At 42.7% G+C, this 15337-nt stretch overlaps 1 protein-coding gene across 2 annotated transcripts in view; it reads right to left on the minus strand.

Annotated features, from left to right (window-relative positions):
- Nucleotides 1-15337, minus strand: part of MYOF (myoferlin) — a 177808-nt gene that overhangs the window by 118030 nt on the left and 44441 nt on the right. For both annotated transcript variants that reach the window (XM_040254539.1, XM_040254538.1), the window contains exons 4-5: nucleotides 7348-7456; nucleotides 4455-4542 (exon numbers count right to left, since the gene is read on the minus strand). In XM_040254539.1, coding sequence (XP_040110473.1) covers nucleotides 4455-4542; nucleotides 7348-7456 — 197 coding nt within the window. The remainder of the gene's footprint in view (nucleotides 1-4454; nucleotides 4543-7347; nucleotides 7457-15337) is intronic.

Here is a 15337-nt window from a genome sequence, read left to right on the forward strand (position 1 = left end):
ATTAAGACAAAAAGAGTTGTATCTTAACACATCCAGATAATCTAGAACATTCAAAGTTTTTTAAATGTTGAAGACAAGTTTCTTTTAGCTGGATTATGAAATCAATATTCAGAATGCTACCCCTTAACCCAGTCATGGTGAAGGTTAATCTTAGAACAAAGACTACTTCCGGATCAAAGAAACCTGTTAATTTTTGAATAGAGAAATTTTACTCTGTCATTTCACGCTTTAACACAAAATTGTCCTGTGTACACAGCTCATCAACATTCTTTGTTTGAAATCCAAATAAATGGAACCCAAGTTCTGGCTCATTTCCTATCTCTATCCAGCAGTATCAGATATTGAAAAGAATTTATGAAGCAGATCTTGGCCACCTGCCACAGAACCTGATAGGAGTCAGCTTCCTCAGAGGATGGGAGACTCAGTCCATCAGCATTTTTGGAGCTCAGTGCTGCCCAGACAACCCATGAGGAAAAGGAGCCTTGGGCAAAGGGAGTCTGGATGCAAGGGTTTTCTCCCCAGTGAGTTTAAAAGTTCAAGAGTTGGTGCTTTTCTCATTGCTAAGGAAGCAGCCTTTGCTCCAGGGAAATGGCATGTTTTCTGAGCTTGGGCTCACAAGGGTCTGTTCTCAGGAGATGCCTATACTCCCAACAGCTTGGTAAACTGCTTATTCTCAAAATCTTCCTGGTCCACTAAGACACAATCTGTTTTTTTCCCCAGATATTTAACAAGAAAGCACTTAGTCATCTCAGCGTGACTCAGATCATTCTTTTCTATTAGCTCTGCTTTTTAGAAGAAACAATTTGAATGTTCATAAAGACTGAGCTCATGACAAGTCATCCAGAATTATTTTTCGTAATAATAAAAATAAAGACCACAATCATGTAGGACTTGCTCTATGACAGGCACTGGGCTGAGTGCTTTCTATGCATTATCTCATTTAATCTTTGCAGCCATATCATGATGTACTACTATGTTCCCAGAGATTCAGAAAGGCTAATGACTTAACCAAGGTCACGTGGCTAATTAACAACAGACACAGAATCCAACCTAGGCCAGTCTGACTCCGAAACCCTTGCTGTTATCCACAATGTTATAGCTTCAGGAAAAGTCTTGTCTCCAACCCTGGCTGCAAGTCCTGGAGAATAGAAGCTGTATCTTAAAAGAATTTACTACCCTCAGCACTGCAACACTGAGGAATAAATCAGAATACCCAACAACCAATTTCTTTACTCCATAAATATTCAATACTAAGAATCTGTTTGGTGCTGATTCACTGTAAACTATAAGTGTATGCTTTCTACTTGAATGAACCTCAGAGCTATTTTTTTCCCCCTCTAAAGGCCCAGCTGAAAGGCTATCACAAAAGGGCCCATTATCCTGGCTCTTGAAATGGAATAAAGACAATGAAACTGCCTTTTATCTACCAGTATATAAGGGGCTTCCCTGGTGGCTCAGACAGTGAAGAATCTACCTGCAGTGAGGGAGACCCAGGTTCAATCCCTGGGTCGGGAAGATCTGGGGAAGGGAGTGGCTTCACTCCATTATTATGGCTCAACTAAATACTGGCTCTGCTCCAGTATTCTTGCCTGGAGAATTCCATGCACAGGGGAGTCTGCAAAGAGTCAGACATGACTGAGCGACTTTCACTATACAGGGTTGGATAGTGTCCTCTCAAAAGTCATGCCCATCTGTAACCTCAGAATGTGACCTTGTTTGGAATAGGGTCTTGCAGGCGTAATCAAGTTAACCGGAGATCACACTGGATTAGGGTGGACTGAATCCAATGCCTGGTGTCCAAATAAGATGAGAAATTTGGACACGGACACACAGAGAGCACCATGTGAGATTGAGACACCAGGGAGAACGTGATGTGATGATAGGTGGGGACTGGAGTGATGCGTCTACAAGCCACGGGACACCAAGAACTGGCAGCAACCACCAGAAGCTGGGACAGCAACATGGAACAGAGTCCTTAGAGGGAACCCACCATTGGACACTTTGATTCCAGCCATCCAAGCTCCAGAACTAGAGAGGACACATTTCCATTGGTTGAGCCACCAGTTTGTGGTACCTTATTACAGCAGCCTTAGGAAACTAAGAAACAGGAAGTGGCTTAGGGAAAATATCAGGGCAAGAAAAGGCACCCTGGTTCTCCCAATTCAGTGGCTCCAGCAGACAGCCCACCAGTTGGGGGTGACTTTTTTGGGCCAAAAAGTACCCACTGTCCTTCTCAGGCCACAGCAAATGCTGACGACTGCAGGCATCGGTGGAGGCGGCGGGAAGGAAATGGGTTGGACCACTCGGGCCATCCCCTCACGGAGTGCTGCTCGGGACCCCACTCTTTCCTCTGTGGTGCATCTGCCATTACTGCTGTGACAGCAAAGGGAGGCACAGATGTTCCTGAGCCATTGCCAGGCCCGTGTGAGGCCGAGAGAGTTAGAGGACCAAGCAGCATGCCCGAGGTGCCACTGGCAAGAGGGTGAGTGCGTTGCTGATGTGTTGGCGTCCTTATAAGAGGTAAGGGGCTATGTCAGTCATAACTGTCTCTGAGGAGGAAGGAGCCAGGTAACTAATGCTGAACACACAACTGCCGGTTCAATAAATAGGTCCAAACCGTAACAGTGAGCCATCTGCAGGGTGGGTACGTGGGGGCAATGGCTGGGATGAGGCTGAGGCAGACAGAAAGTCACACAGGAAGGGGACAGACGCTACGAGGCAGGAAAGGAGGTGCTGCTGCCGAGAAAACCCCTCAGGTGGTCAAAGCACTGAGTTCTGAGACATGCAGAGAAGAAAGGTCCTGACAGCCAAGACTGGCAGGAACCAGGGTTTCGGCGCCCCTCCAGGAAGGAGAATGTCCAGATGGCAGTGAGTGTGGCGGGATGAGTGGGCCCTCCCTTCCTGGGGTGCATGGCAAGGCTGGGGAGACGGGGGCATCTGGTGACACACCTTCGGGCAGAAGAAGGCAGAGAGAGACGTGAAGCATCATGTCACCCTGCAAAGACACCAGGAGGAGGTCAGACTCCGCTGGGTGAAAGGCCTGTCTTATAGACGTCCATCTGCCTGCAGCCCCAAATTTACCCTGACGCCCAACCCCATCCAGAGCAGCACCCTGAATGACCCATAACCCATGTCCAACAACAAGGAGCACAAGGTGGGTTGTGCAGCCAGAAGCACTTGCTTAAAGAAGAGAGGGGCTACTGGGAGGTGGGAAGGGGTTGTGGCCAAGGGGGAGAGAGGGGTTCCAACCCGTGAGACAGGCAGCTGAGAGCACAGCCTGGTGATGGCACATTTAGGAGGTGCAGACATGTGGAGAGACCACTCCAGAGACTCACAACCAGTTGACATCATCCAGGGTGCAAGCTACAAACCCTAAGCAAAGCCTTGCCTGGGACCTCCTGCTGGAGTCCGTGTGCTGGGCCGTCTTGTGAGGCTGCTCGGTCAGGTACCCAGGCAGGAACCCAGGAGGCTTTCCAGAATAGACCCCCACTCATGTCCTGCCTTTTGTCTGTATAACAGCTTTAGTTAATAAATTTCATCAGAGAAGTGAGAACATGCAGAAAGAAAGAACAGTAAAGCCAGACAAAATAATAATACTTCAGCTATGAAGCAGAGTCAAAGATCTTTAGTTCTTCAGGGACTATATAGATAATATTCTGAGCCACATGCTTTGAGCTGTTTTGCAGATACTGGAACCCCAACCAGGAGGAAGAAGTTCACTGTAAGCTGTCCACAAGCACATAGACCCCAGACTGGTTGGAACCAGAAGGCTGACTCCCAATTACCTCACCACCAACCAATCAGAAGAATGTCCACGAGCTGATCATACCCCGCTCCTTGAACACTGTGAGACTCCTCACTACCTCCTCCAGGGTGAAACACACAGTCTTGAGGCATTAGCCAGCTGTGGCCCTTTTGCCTGGCAAAACAATAAAGCTATTTCTTTCTACTTATCCAAAACTCTTTAACCTGGCACCCATGTACAGAGGCTGAATTTCAGGAACAGCAAGGAACTGTCTCACCGTCTCTTCTCCTTTAAAGGGTATTTGGTAGACTCTTGTAATGTCCCAATTCAGGGCAGTTCCACCTGCCTCCTGGGGCCCTATCTAGGCAGGCAGGGAGTTTTAGAGAGTCTGTAAGTGAATAGTGAAAGTGTTAGTTGCTCAGTCATGTCCAGCTCTTTGCAACTCCATGGAGAGTAGCCCACCAGGCTCCTCTATGGAATTCTCCAGGCAAGAATACTGGATTGGGTAGTAATTCCATTCTCCAGGGGATCTTTCCAGAGATCGAACCTGGGTCTCCTGCATTGCAGGCAGATTCTTTACTGACTGAACCACCAGGGAAACACAGAGAGAGTCTGGTGACAAGGAAAGCTTTCCTGGCGAGTCCTTGTGTCCCCTTAGTCGATTCCCCTACTAAAGGCACAGGCTGGGCCTTCAGGAGAGTCAGCTTACCTCCTGTGCCTGGCATGCTGGTCCCACCGGGATCATTTGGATGTGGAGCTGAAGGTGGATGATAGCCAATCACCAGGTCAATTGTTGCCTGGGTAGAAAAATTCATTGCAGATAGAATCAGTGCAGGGCATCAAAATGCTTCAGACACAACAGAAATCAATTCAGCAGCAGTAAAAGTTTTCAAAGGGGTGAGCAGGGGGATGGGACAGTGAGAAGAGAGAGAGAAGGGTGACACACCCTCCGTGTCTTCCCAAACGCGAGCCCAGGTGGACTGGAACACCTGTAAAAGCAGGTACCCGGTACAGGTTGCCAAGTGGATTATTGCTAAGGGGCAGCCTCATAAACCGGAGGAAAGTTGTGACGAGCAAGCATGAACTTGTCATGAGCCTCCTTCCTAGGCTGCAGATGGCCTCCAATCACAGAATTACAGTCCCAGAGGCTCATTCTAAGTGATTAAGGTTTTTGTTCGCTCACTGACATTTTTGTTAATTGCTAAAATTTATTTTTACACTTCTCTCCAAAAAGATTTTTATGTGGCTAAGGAAAAGTTGTAGAATAACGTGATTCATAAAACAGGGTTCAAAAAAGGGAAACAAGTCTGATGAAAGAGGAAACAAATACGCAAAATATAAAGCTGAACGTAAGTACCACTCCTCTTGCATTAAATATGACCCCAAGTTGGCTAGAAGCCAAGGCAAGTAGAGGAACAGAAAATGTTACATAAACTTTCATTATCAGAAAGGAAGAAACATACTAAACTCATTATAGGAAATAAACTTTTTCCATTTTAAAAATCTGAGTTAAATTTCTCACGTGGATCATTATTTTAGTGCAGAGTTTCCTATACTTTTATATTCAGTGAACTGATAAAATTTCAAAGAGTTTGCTAGTGGGACTCAACATAGGGTCACTAATTTTGTCAAACGCATGCCCACAACTACCATCTACTATTATAAGCATTTCACAAAATAAAGGATCTCAACAGCAAAAATGAGGAAGGATAAATCTCAGAATAAAAGATGTCCTTTGAAAATAAGAGTGGGGCACACTCACACTCTACCCAGGTTACCAGATAAAATATAGGGCGTAAAATTGGGGACATGCCTATCCTACAAACTGCCTCTGTTTATCTGAAATTCAAGTTTAAATGGGCATCTCCCAGGCTTTCATTTGCTGCTACTTTTGCTACACCTGGGAAACTCTAACACACACACACATTATGTACTGCCCTGTTTTTCCCGTCTAGTCATCAGTGAAGATTCCCACATGGGTCAGCACATTCTTTGCCAACTTAGGAGCTATAACCTGGGAGATACTGAACAGGAAAGTAAATGATGTCTCTGACAGCAGTTTCTTGGCAAATACAGAATTGGAAGAACGGTGTCTCATGGCTACAAGTGAACAGTAGGAACACCGAATGCAATTACGGGCTCAACGGCCAAACTTAATCCAAGAATTCAACTTTCAAACCCTAGAAGAGTCCATGAATGGCTTGACCATCAGTGGTCAAGAGGCCATCAGTGGTTTCCCGATAACCTCAGGATTCTCAGAGGTGCTGAAGGCCCCCTAATGGGGGTGAGAAGATACCAGGGGGCCAGGACCTTACACTTGCTTACTCCATTCAATCACCACAGTTCTGCCATTTCAGGGTTCTACATACGCTTTCCTTCCCTGGTATAAAGAAAAGGAAAACACCCAGAAACATCAATGCCTTGTAACATCTTCCCTTAGTATCATTTTTCTCATCAGGTTTTGGGTAGATAGATGAGAGCTGATATTCTGAATTTATGTTATATGATTAGAATGCTAATTAAAAGCAATCCTGTACGTTTTGGAGACTAGACGAGCAAAACTGACATTCCTAATGGGCATTAATGTATTCTTGCCTACAGGGAGGGCCTCTTTTACTTTAAACTTTCTCCCATTTGCCCAGGCTCCCACGCAAAATAAATTGTTCAGAAAATGAAGGCATCAGAGGTTAACAAGGCAAGCTTTATGAGTGCTTGTTAGCAATCTTAAGAAATCTGAGGGGATTTAGCTGGTGGTTCAGTGGTAAAGAATCCACCTGCCAATGCAGGAGACATGAGTTTGATCCCTGGTCCAGGAAGACCCCACATGCTGCAGAGCAACTAAACCCACGAGCCACAACTACTAAGCCTGTGCTTTAGAGTCTGAGAAACACAACTACTGAGCCCATGTCTGCGACTGCTGAAGCCTGTGCACCCTAGAGCCTGTGCTCAGCAAGAAGAGAAGCCACCGCAATGAGAAGCCCGTGTGCCGCAACTACAGAATAGCCCGCATAGCAGAGAAGATACAGCACAACCAAAAAATAAATTTTTTTAAAATCTCAGAGTTGTGATACTTGAGTCAAATTTTTTTATAACACATTTCAGAAAGTCTCTCTCTCTCTTCTGGACTCAGACAATATCAGTGTATATTTATTTGGAGAGGCTGTGATCAGAAAACATTCAGCTGCCAACATAATTATAAAGATCATGATATGAACATATTGATATTCTGGTCTAATATTAATGAATTATCTTCTATAGAACGTTTCAAAGTGCGTCTGACACATGAGCTACACTCACCACGCAAACGTTAACACCTCAGTGAATATGCACAGAGCTGTACCAAGCCAGGGTCCCCCTCAAGCTAGAGCATTCTGCCACAGTAAATTAAGTTTATCTAACCTGCAGTATTGTCAGTAGGAGCACAGGATGAGGCCATATTATTTGCAAATACACCTATTTATCTCAAAAACAATAGGTTTGTGTATGTGTGTTTGTGTATGTGTGTTTGTGTGTATAGTGAGCTAATTATAATGTCACTCTTAATGAATCTTTGTGCTTAACCATATCACTTCAAAGCCATTCAACAAGAGGGAAATGCTCACCCCAGTCTCCTGTCCCCTTTCGTTTAGCAGGGAGATCAGTTTGTAGGGCAGTGATCTGCTCTGGTCGCCCATCAGGTCCTTTAGGGCTATGGTGGCCGTGCCAATTAACCTGCAGGGGAAAAGAGAAAGCACACAGTAAACTACATAAGAGGCACACTTCCATTTACTCACCTGACCTCCCAATTCTCTTACTGTTCATATGTTATCATTAAAAATCACTCATAATGAAATGTGGGCCATTTTGTGCTCTCCTTAGCAGGATCTTTTGACAGCAATCATATATTAGCCATCACTTCTCCATAACAAGTAGTCATTTCAAGAGTCACACTATGATGCCTGTGAAATTTCAAGTCACAAATGAAATCAGTGGGTGAGAGACAAAGCCCTGAAGAATCCAGGGAGAGAAAAATAGGACAAAATTTAGGCATTCTTCTGCAATGGAAATTTAAAACATTGCCTACTCGAGGATGGGATGATATGAGAGAATAGCATTAAAACATGTAAATTTCCATATGTAAAAGAGATGACCAGTGCAAGTTTGATGCATGAAGCACTCAAAGCTGGTGCTCTGGGACAACCCAGAGGAATGGGGTGGGGAGGGAGGTGGGTGGAGGTTTCAGGATGGGGGCATACCTGTACACCCATGGCTGACTCATGTTGATGTATGGAGAAAAATCACCACAATATTGTAAAGTAATTAGCCTCCAATTAAAATAAATAAATTAACTTAAAACAAAAAAAAAACAAAACAAAAAAACTGCCCACTGTGAAAAACATCCTAAGTTGACCTTCTTGAAGTGTAAATATGTTGCTAGTTTACTGACAGGGGAGCTTGTTAACCAAATGCTATGGAGCATCATTCAAAAGTTGGATGTATGTACCTCTCTCTCTTCCAAGACCCCAAGGGATTATATTCAGCCTCTACCACTTAGCCATCCACCTCTTGTGTTTTTTGTTATATTCATTCATGAGTTTTATTCATTCATTAGTGATAACATACAGTATTTGCCTTTTTCTGTCTGACTTTTTTCACTCACTAAGCATAATACCCTCTAGGTCTGTCCATGTTGTGCAAATGACAAAATTTCATCCTCTTTCATGGTTAACATTCCATTGAGAGAGAGAGAGTGTGTGTGTGTATGCCACATCTTTTTAGTCATTCATCGGCTGATGAACACTTCGGGTTGCTTCCATATATTGGCTATTGTAAATAACACTGCTACAAACATGGGGTGCAGATATCTCATTGAATTAGAGTTTTTGTTTTCGTTTTTTGGGATATATATCCAAGGAGACTTGCTGGATCCTATGGTAGCTCTATTTCTAGTTTTTTGAGGAACCTCCATGCTGTTCTCCATAGAGGCTGCACCAATTTACAATTACAACAACGTACTGGGCTTCCCTTCTCTCCAGATCCCTGCCAACATTTGTTACCTGCTGTCTTTCTGATGACGGCCAGGCTGACAGGTGTTGAGTGATATCTCACTGTGGTTCTGACCATCTGCCTCAGTGCACACAACATACTGGTGCAGAAGCACACCTGTGTTCCTCCTCACCAGAGTAAATCTCCGGGAAGTGTTTCCTGTTGTTCATTACTCTAACCCCAGAGCTTGGGACATAGTTTTTTTAATTAATAGATATTTACTGAATGAAGGAAAGAAACATATTTTTGTAGTTAGGACACATGATCAAAAAAAAATTTTAGAGAACACACATCCCCCAGGGAGTTACTCAATACAAAAATGTAACCTGTGGAATATAGTCTGTAAATTGGGGGTTATAAAGTATTACATGATATGAGAGTGGGTGAATTGAAGGAGTTCCTTTTGTGAGTTAAAGTCGCTCAGTCGAGTCCAACTCTTTGCAACCTCATGGACTATACAGTCCATAAAATTCTCCAGGCCAGAATACTGGAGTGGGTAGCCTTTCCCTTCTCCAGAGGATCTTCCCAACCCAGGGATCAAACCCAGGTCTCCCGCATTGCAGGTGGATTCTTTACCAGCTGAGCCACAAGGGAAACCCAAGAATACTGGAGTGGGTAGCCTATCCCTTCTCTAGTGGATCTTCCCAACCCAGGAATTAAACTGAGGTCTCTTGCATTGCAGGTGGATTCTTTACCAACTGAGCTATCAGGGAAGCCCTTTTGTGAAATGTAATCAAAAAGCAAAGAGAGTCCAGGGGTGTGCTCTCAGTATAGATACTGAAAAAGGAAAATAGACATGGTAAGAATTTTTAAATGTTATTTACTTATATCTTGTCTATATTTGCAGTGACTTATACCAACCAATAGCAGATATGATAGCATGGAATAACATTAGAATAAATGAGAAAGCTGAACATCAAGTCTTCAATACGACAGAAGAAATTCCTTATATCAAAAAACCCATTGTGAAGAAACTCTAGTTGAGAATTAAAAAAAGCTTTGGGCTTTCAGGCAAAAACAAATTCAAGAATGTTCCCCCTGTGGAGAAATATTCATTGTATTTAAAAATGTAGAACATTTTCTTTTAAAAATCAGTAAGTGAAAATTGATGTCAACATAGAGACATTATTTTTAAACTGACATATATCTGTATTCTCCTCCCCAACTCAGACCTCAGAAATTGGACCAGACTGTAGATCTGGGTTCTGTCATCCAAGCACATATGTCCAGTGACTCAGAATAAGTGACTTCACTTTCTGTGTATAGGTATATTGTGCTTTGCTTAGTCACTCAGTCGTGTCCTATTCTTTGTGACCCCATGGACTGTAGCCCACCTGGCTCCTCTGTCCATGGGATTCTCCAGGCAAGAATACTTGAGTGGGTTGCCATGCCCTCCTCATAGATATACTGCACAAGACCAAAGATTGCGATGGCACCCTGTATCACATGATTTACTCAACAATGTGAACCATTTGCACATGGTTTCTTGGAAGAGTGCACCAACTTGGACCAAATACATACACAACATTAAATCAACCGTGATGGGTTCTCATCTCTTCTAATATCACAAGTAGAGTCAGTTAATGACAGTGGAAAAGAAAAATTTTGCTTCCAGAGGATTAAGGGTGAACTTTTCAGACCTTTTAGGTCAATGTAGAAATTAGTTCTCTCTGTTAATGCTGAGAATGATGGGACCTTTACAGAGTTATTTTTCAGATAAGTATGTTCATTCAATATGTTAGTTTGCTTTTTTAACAGGAGTATGTTTTCTTCCCTCTTGGATTTTTATTTTCCTGATATATTGAGGACAAGGGGCTGTCCAGGACTCCATCTCTACCTGATGAAACAAGGAATCATCAAACAAAGTGAGAGCACTTGAAAATCTCTTCCTCGTCTCCCTCAGCCCCACAGGGTGTGAGTTTTCATGAACTTCTCTCCATATTTTAAGACAGTAGGCCAAGGGGTTGGCCAACTTGTTTTGTTTTTTAAAACAAGAAAAAAATTTGAAAACTTTCTCCAAACATACAAGACAGATGGCCAACATGTGAAAAAAAATGCTCAACATTAATTACTAGAGAAATGAAAATTAAAACGACAGTGAGATATCACCTCACAATGGTCAGAATGGCCATCATCAAAAAATCTAAAAACAACAAAAGCTGGAGAGGATGTGGCGAAAAGGGAACCCTCTTGCACTGTTGGTGGGAATGTAAATTGATATAGCCACTGTGGAAAGCAGTATAGATATTCCTTTAAAAACTAGGAATAAAACTACCATATGACCCAGCAATCCCACTACTAGGCATATACCTCGAGAAAGCCATAATTCAAAGAGACACATGAATCCCAATGTTCACTGTAGCACTAATTGCAATAGCCAGGTCATAGAAGCAACGTAGACGTTCGTCAACAGATGAATGGCTAAAGAGGTAGTGGTCCATGTATACAAAGGAATATTACTCAGACATAAAAAGGAATGAATGTGAGTCAGTGAAATGAGGTGAATGAACCTAGAGCCTGTTATACCAAATGAAGTAGATCATAAAGAGAAAAACAAATGTCATATATTAACACATACATATGAAAAATACAAAAAAATAGTACTGATGAGCCTATTGCAGGGCAGGAATAGAGATGCAGACATAGAGGACAGATTTGTGGACGCAGTGGGGGAAGGAGAGGGTAGAACAAATCGAGATAGTAGCACGGACACATATACACTGCTGCTGCTACTGCTGCTAAGTCGCTTCAGTCATGTCCAACTCTGTGCGACCCCAGAGACGGCTGAATAAAATGGCAAACCACTGTATAATGTGGGGAGCACAACCAGGGGCTCTGTATAGGGTGGGTGGCTGGGAGGGAGGCTCAAGATGGATGAGATATATGTATACTTATGGCTGATTCACATTGTTATATGGTAGAAACCAACACAACATTGTAATTATCCTCCAATCAAAAATAAATTGAAAATATTAGAGCCCAACAATGAGGAATTTGAATAAGAAACTGAAATGTCATTTGTCAAATGTCTGATGGAAAAATTAATCAAGTGGAATTATTTACTTTGGCAGCCAACTGTGACAACCTGAAGGATATATTTTTGTTCCTTCAAAGTAAAATTAAAGTTAGAAAATGTTCAAGTCTAAAAAATGTGACAACTACAAGTTTAAAAGTTATCTAATTGGTATTCACCCCGAAAGACATAGAAACATAATGGATTTTCTTCCTCATGCTTCCATGATTCATAACCTAACTTTATGATTAAAATTATACTGTTGTACATTGAACATGTACTGATCTGCTTTTGCTAAAGCTTAAATGACCTGAATCTTTATTAACAATATATAAGTCCCAGAACAAAACAAAAAACACATGGTGGACCCTGCTGAAGTAGAAAATGGGCTGGTGTGGACTTGAATGGAAATTTATTAACATCCACCCCAGGTTGGTAGGTGTACAATATGCTACTGGAGATCAGTGAAGAAGTAACTCCAGAAAGAATGAAGGGATGGAGCCAAAGTTGAAAACAACACCCAGTTGTGGATGGGACTGGGGATAGAAGCAAGGTTCAATGCTGTAAAGAGCAATATTGCATAGGAACCTGGAATGTCAGGTCCATGAATCAAGGCAAATTGGAAGTGGTCAAACAGGAGATGGCAACAGTGAACATCGACATTCTAGGAATCAACGAACTAAGACGGACTAGAACGGGTAAATTTAACTCAGATGACCATTATATCTACTACTGTGGTCAGGAATCCCTTAGAAGAAATGGAGTAGCCACCTGGTCAACAAAAGAGTCCAAAATGCAGTACTTGGATGCAATCTCAAAAACAACAGAATAATCTCTGTTCGTTTCCAAGGCAATCCATTCGATATCACGGTAATCCAAGGCTATGCCCTGTCCAGTAACGCTGAAGAAGCTGAAGTTGAACAGTTCTATGAAGACCTACAAGACCTTCTAGAACTAACAGCCAAAAAAGATGTCCTTTTCATTATAGGGGATTGGAATGCAAAAGTATGAAGTCAAGAAACACCTGGAGTAACAGGCAAATTTGGCCTTGGAGTACAGAATGAAGCAGGGCAAAGGCTAATAGAGTTCTGCCAAGGAAATGCACTGGTCATAGCAAACACCCTCTTTTCCGACAAAACAAGAGAAGACTCTGCACATGGACATCACCAGATGGCTAACACCGAAATCAGATTGATTATATTCTTTGCAGCCAAAGATGGAAAAGCTCTCTACAGTCAGCAAAAATAAGACCGGGAGATGACTGCGGCTCAGATCATGAACTCCTTATTGCCAAATTCAGACTTAAATTGAAGAAAGTGGAGAAAACCACTAGACCATTCAGGTATGACCTAAATCAAATCCCTTATTATTATACAGTGGAAGTGAGAAATAGATTTAAGGGACTAGATGTGATAGACAGAGTGCTTAATGAACTGTGGATGGAAGTTCTTGACATTGTACAGGAGACAGGAATCAAGACCATCCCCAAGAAAAAGAAATGCAAAAAAAGCAAAATGGCTGTCTGAGGAGGCCTTACAAATAGCTGTGAAAAGAAGGGAAGTGAAAAGCAAAGGAGAAAAGGAAAGATATACCCATGTGAATGCAGAGTTCCAAAGAATAGCAAGGAGAGATAAGAAAGTGTTCCTCAGCGATCAATGCAAAGAAATAGAGGAAAACAATAGAATGGGAAAGACTAGAGATCTCTTCAAGAAAATTAGAGATACCAAGAGAACATTTCATGCAAAGATGGGCTGGATAAAGGACAGAAATGGTATGGACCTACAGAAGCAGAAGATATTAAGAAGAGGTGGCAAGAATACACAGAAGAACTGTACAAAAAAGATCTTCACGACCAAGATAATCACGATAGTGTGATCACCTAGAGCCAGACATCCTGGAATGTGAAGTCAAGTGGGCCTTAGGAAGCATCACTATGAACAAAGCTAGTGGAGGTGATGGAATTCCAGCTGAGCTATTTCAAATCCTAAAAGATGATGCTGTGAAAGTGCTGCACTCAATATGCCAGCAAATTTAGAAAACTCAGCAATGGCCATAGGACTGGAAAAGGTCAGTTTTCATTCCAATCCCAGAGAAAGGCAATGCCAAAAAATGGTCAAACTACCGCACAATTGCACTCATCTCGCATGCTAGTAAAGTGATGCTTAAAATTCTCCAAGCCAGGTTTCAGCAGTACATAAACCGTGAACTTCCATATGTTCAAACTGGTTTTAGAAAAGGCAGAGGAACCAGAGATCAAATTGCCAACATCCGCTGGATCATGGAAAAAGCAAGAGAGTTCCAAAAAAACATCTATTTCTGCTTTGTTGACTATGCCAAAGCCTTTGACTGTGTGGATCACAATAAACTGTGGAAAATTCTGAAAGAGATGGGAATACCAGACCGCCTGACCTGCCTCTTGAGAAACCTGTATGCAGGTCAGGAAGCAACAGTTAGAACTGGACATGGAACAACAGACTGGTTCCAAATAGGAAAAGGAGTACGTCAAGGCTGTATATTGTCACCCTGCTTATTTAACTTATATGCAGAGTACATCATGAGAAACGCTGGGCTGGAAGAGGCACAAGCTGGAATCAAGATTGCTGGGAGAAATATCAATAACCTCAGATATGCAAATGACACCACCCTTATGGCAGAAAGTGAAGAAGAACTAAAGAAAGTGAAACTTACTGAAAGTGAAAGAGGAGAGTGACAAAGTTGGCTTAAAGCTCAACATTCAGAAAACTAAGATCAGAAAACTAAGATTCCCCCCATCACCTCATGGGAAATAGATGGGGAAACAGTGGCTAACTTTATTTTAGGGGGCTCCAAAATCACTGCAGATGGTGACTGCAGCCATGAAATTAAAAGACGGTTATTCCTTGGAAGGAAAGTTATGACCAACCTAGATAGCATATTAAAAAGCAGAGACATTACTTTGTAAACAAAGGTCCGTCTAATCGAGGCTATGGTTTTTCTAGTAGTGATGTATGGATGTGAGAGTTGGACTGTGAAGAAAGCTGAGTGCCGAAGAATTGGTGCTTTTGAACTGTGGTGTTGGAGAAGACTCTTGAGAGTCCCTTGGACTGCAAGGAGATCCAACCAGTCCATCCTAAAGGAGATCAGTCCTGGGTGTTAATTTGGAAGGACTGATGTTTAAGCTGAAACTCTAATACTTTGGCCACCTGATGTGAAGAGCTGACTCATTGGAAAAGACCCTGATGCTGGGAAAGATTGAGGGCAGGAGGAGAAGGGGACGACAGAGGATGAAATGGTTGGATGGCATCACCGTCTCAATGGATATGGGTTTGGGTGGACTCCGGGAGTTGGTGATGGACAGGGAGGCCTGGCGTGCTGCAGTTCATGGGGTCACAAAGTCGAACACGATTGAGTGACTGAACTGAATATCACTAACAACTTGAACTGGATAATTCTTTGTTTTAGAGAACTGTCCTGTACCTTGTCAGGGGTTCAGCACCCCTGGCCTCTACCTACTAGAGCATCTCTGTAACATTGCCAGTTGTCCCCTGATAGGTGAAAACATCACAGGTTGAGAA

Source organism: Oryx dammah, unplaced genomic scaffold (genome assembly GCF_014754425.2).
Source record: "Oryx dammah isolate SB20612 unplaced genomic scaffold, SCBI_Odam_1.1 HiC_scaffold_14, whole genome shotgun sequence".
In the NCBI taxonomy this organism is placed as follows: domain Eukaryota; kingdom Metazoa; phylum Chordata; class Mammalia; order Artiodactyla; family Bovidae; genus Oryx; species Oryx dammah.